Consider the following 3,281-nt stretch of genomic DNA (forward strand, 5'->3'; position numbering starts at 1 on the left):
CCTTCCCCCAACTTACAGGTGAAAAAAACCAAGACCAAGAGAGACCAAAAGTTTTGTCAAGGGCGTAGAATGGCTCTGGTGTCAGGCTAGACTGGCTGTGGCTTTGACCAGCTCCCTGAAACTCTCCGAGGCTCAGTTTCTTCATTTGTTAGATGGTGATAACAACATGTACTTCATTCGGACCGTTGTTCAAGCATTAAATGAGGCGATGTACGGACAGCGCAGGGCCGCGAGTGAAGCCGGGTCTGCGGCGGGGCCATCCCGCCCTCACCCCCGCGCCGGGAGCTGGACGCGAGGAAGCGCGGGGCGCAGGGAAACGAAGGGTTAAGGCGACGAGCACGGGAAAGCCCGGAAAGCTGGGGAAGCGGACCCCTCACCCCTCCAGCCGCGCGGAGCAGGCCCCGCCCCGGCCACCGGGCGGCCGCCGGCCCCCTCCCTCGCCCCCCGCCCCTACAAGATCTAATGAGCTCCCCCGGAGGCCGCGCGGCCAGCCGGGCCCAGACCGCGGAGGCTGCGCCGCGCACCGCGAGCGCCGGGGCGGGATCCGGGCGCGGGCGGCCGGCGGGGACGCGCGGGGCGCACCGGCCGCGCTGCGGGCTGCGGCGGAGACGCGGCGATGGCGGTGCAGGCGGCGCTCCTCAGCGCGCACCCCTTCGTCCCCTTCGGCTTCGGGGGCTCCCCGGACGGGCTGGGGGGCGCCTTCGGAGCCCTGGACAAGGGCTGCTGCTTCGAGGACGATGAGGCCGGGGCGCGGGCGGGCGCGCTGCTGGCGGGCGCCGAGGGCGGGGACGCGCGCGAGGCCACCCGCGACCTGCTCAGCTTTATCGACTCGGCGTCCAGCAACATCAAGCTGGCCCTGGACAAGCCGGGCAAGTCGAAGCGGAAGGTGAACCACCGCAAGTACCTGCAGAAGCAGATCAAGCGCTGCAGCGGTCTCATGGGCGCCGCGCCCCCGGGCCCGCCCTCCCCGGGCGCCGCCGACGCCCCGGCCCGGCGGGCGCTGGGCTCCCCCGGCGCTCCGGCCGCCGCCCCGGCCCACGGCAAGGCCGCCCCGCGGCGGGACGCGTCGCAGGCCGCCAGCCTGCAGAGCCGGAGCCTGGCCGCGCTCTTCGACTCGCTGCGCCACGGGCCCGGGGGCGCCGACCCGGCCCGGGGCTCGGCGGCGCCCGCAGCGGGGCTCGGCGGAGCGGGCTCCGGGGGCGCCGGCGGGGACGCGGCCGGCCCCGCGGGGGGCACGGCGGCCCCGGGCGCCGGGAAGGTCCCGCTGCGCGCGCGCAACCTGCCCCCTTCCTTCTTCACGGAGCCGTCCCGCGCGAGCGGCGGCGGGGGCGGCCCCCCGGGCGCGGGCGCGGGCTCGTGCGCCCTGGAGAAGGGCCCCGAGGCCCTGGAGTTCCTGGAGCTGCTGGGGCCCGACTACGGCGCCGGCACCGAGGAGGGCGTCCTGCTGGCCGCGGAGCCTCTGGATGTGTTCCCCACCGGAGCCACGGCCCTGCGGGGACCCCCGGAGCTGGAGCCCGGCCTCTTTGAGCCGCTGCCGGCGATGGTGGGAAGCCTCCTGTACCCCGAGTCCTGGAGCACCCCGGCCTGCCCCCCGACCCAGAAGTCGCCCCTGGCTGTCCCCCGCGGCGGCTCGACCTTGACCGAGCCCTTGCGCCGCCCGTACCCCGCCGCCGCGGACTCTCCGGGCGGGGAGGGCGGGCCCGGCCCCTTGGCCTCCTTCGCCCCGTTTTTCTCAGACTGTGCGCTGCCCCCGCCGCCGCCCGCCCCCCAGATGTCCTACGAGTACAGCGCGGGCTACGGCCGCGCCGCCTTCTCCAGCCTCTGGCGACCCGACGGGGCTTGGGAAGGGGCGCCGGGGGGGCCGGGGGCGCGCCGGGACTGACTCGGGGCGCCCCTCCCCCGCGTCCGAGGCTGCTGCGGGGGCTCCGGGTCCCCAAGACTGAAGAGCTACTGGAAAATGCACATGGAGATGAAACGGGATTAAAGGTTTCAATTAATAAAGGAAACTTAAGAAAAAGAGACGAAGAGGAGTTGAGGGTTGTTTTAATCCCAGCCTCAGGTGGTTTAAAAAAAAAGGGCCGTTGGTAGGTTCTCCCTGGAACAGAGGAGCCCCGAAACCTAGACGGGGCTTGGGTGACGGTCGGCAAAGGGCGGTTATGTCAGCGTCCCTGCCCCGCCCGAGCCGCGCCGGGTCCCCCTCCGCCCGGGAGCCCGCGATTCCCGCCTGTGCTGGGAAGGCCGGAGCGCAGGTACGTTGCTGATTTGGGTGGAGTTTTTTAAAAAAAGACGGCTTCCCTCGCCCCGCGCTGACCTCCCCGGGGCGGGCGCCGCCCCGCCGCCCCCCGAAGCTCCCCTGCGCCCCTCCCGCGTCTGACCCTCCCACTCCCATCCGTGCCACCGTCTACGTTCCTCCTCCTCTGCCTTGTCTTTCCTGCTCTCTGATACTTTGGCTTCTGTCGGCTTTCCTTGCAGTTCTCTCACGCAGGAGGCTGGAGTTTGGCAGCCCTGGGGTGCGTTTCTCCCCCCCCCCCCCAGCGGGGCGCGCGGGGCGCGCGATGCCCTCTCCGCACCCGCGAGGCGCGCGGCCGCGGTCCCCGCCTCACCTCGCGGCGCGCTGGGCGGCCGGGGGGCACACGCAAAGCGCCTTGAAGCACATTCAGCATGCGCACCGACGGTTTCCCTGTGCGGGGCCCTTAGAATTCTGCGCCTCCTGCGCTTTTTCTGGCTCATCTATTTGCTGCCTGGTGATTGCCCCCCCCCCCCTTTTTAAGAGCCCTGCGCCCCCCCCCATTCCGGCGCCCCCCTGTTCCGTCCTGCTCCCGGTGCTCCCTCCCTCCCTCTGTCCACTCTCCCCGCTGGAAGCAATGACGAAGGGGGTGAAGTTCCCCGAAGAGCAGGCTCGGTGAATGGCATCTGAAGGGCGCCCCGGAGCGAGGAGGCTGAGCTGTTCCATGAGAAAAGTCAGGGAGATGTTTTACTCGGCCCTGAAGCGGCAGAGAGGGCGCCCGGCAGGGTGGGATGGGATGGCCAGGGCAGGGGAGGGAAGGCTGGGTGGGAAGTGAGCGGCTGGAGAGGAAAGGGGGGCTTCCGTTCTGCAGACCCCCCGATGAAAATGCAGAGAGACCAGCACCCAGAAAACATAAGATGTTGCCTGTTGGTTCCGCTGCAGAGGAGAGCTGCCTCTGCTCAAGGCAGCCAAGGTAGATTATAGGACTGTCTGCACGGGAGAAAGTCAAAACCTCAGTGTTACTGCAGAAGATTTTAAAATCCAGGTCGGTGTT

At 70.0% G+C, this 3,281-nt stretch overlaps 1 protein-coding gene across 1 annotated transcript; it reads left to right on the top strand.

The window, feature by feature from the left end:
- The first annotated feature begins 577 nt into the window (after positions 1 to 577).
- Positions 578 to 1,973, top strand: FAM181B (family with sequence similarity 181 member B). The gene has a single exon (XM_081154451.1). The coding sequence runs from the start codon at positions 617 to 619 to the stop codon at positions 1,880 to 1,882; it is 1,266 nt and encodes a 421-aa protein (XP_081010577.1). The 5' UTR covers positions 578 to 616; the 3' UTR covers positions 1,883 to 1,973.
- Positions 1,974 to 3,281: the final 1,308 nt, after the last annotated feature.

Source organism: Miniopterus schreibersii, assembly GCF_964146895.1.
Source record: "Miniopterus schreibersii genome assembly, chromosome: 12".
In the NCBI taxonomy this organism is placed as follows: Eukaryota; Metazoa; Chordata; class Mammalia; order Chiroptera; family Miniopteridae; genus Miniopterus; species Miniopterus schreibersii.

Coding starts and splice junctions, on each gene's coding strand:
- FAM181B (XM_081154451.1), top strand. CDS start 617: ATGGCGGTGCAGGCGGCGCTCCTCAGCGCGCACCCCTTCGTCCCCTTC.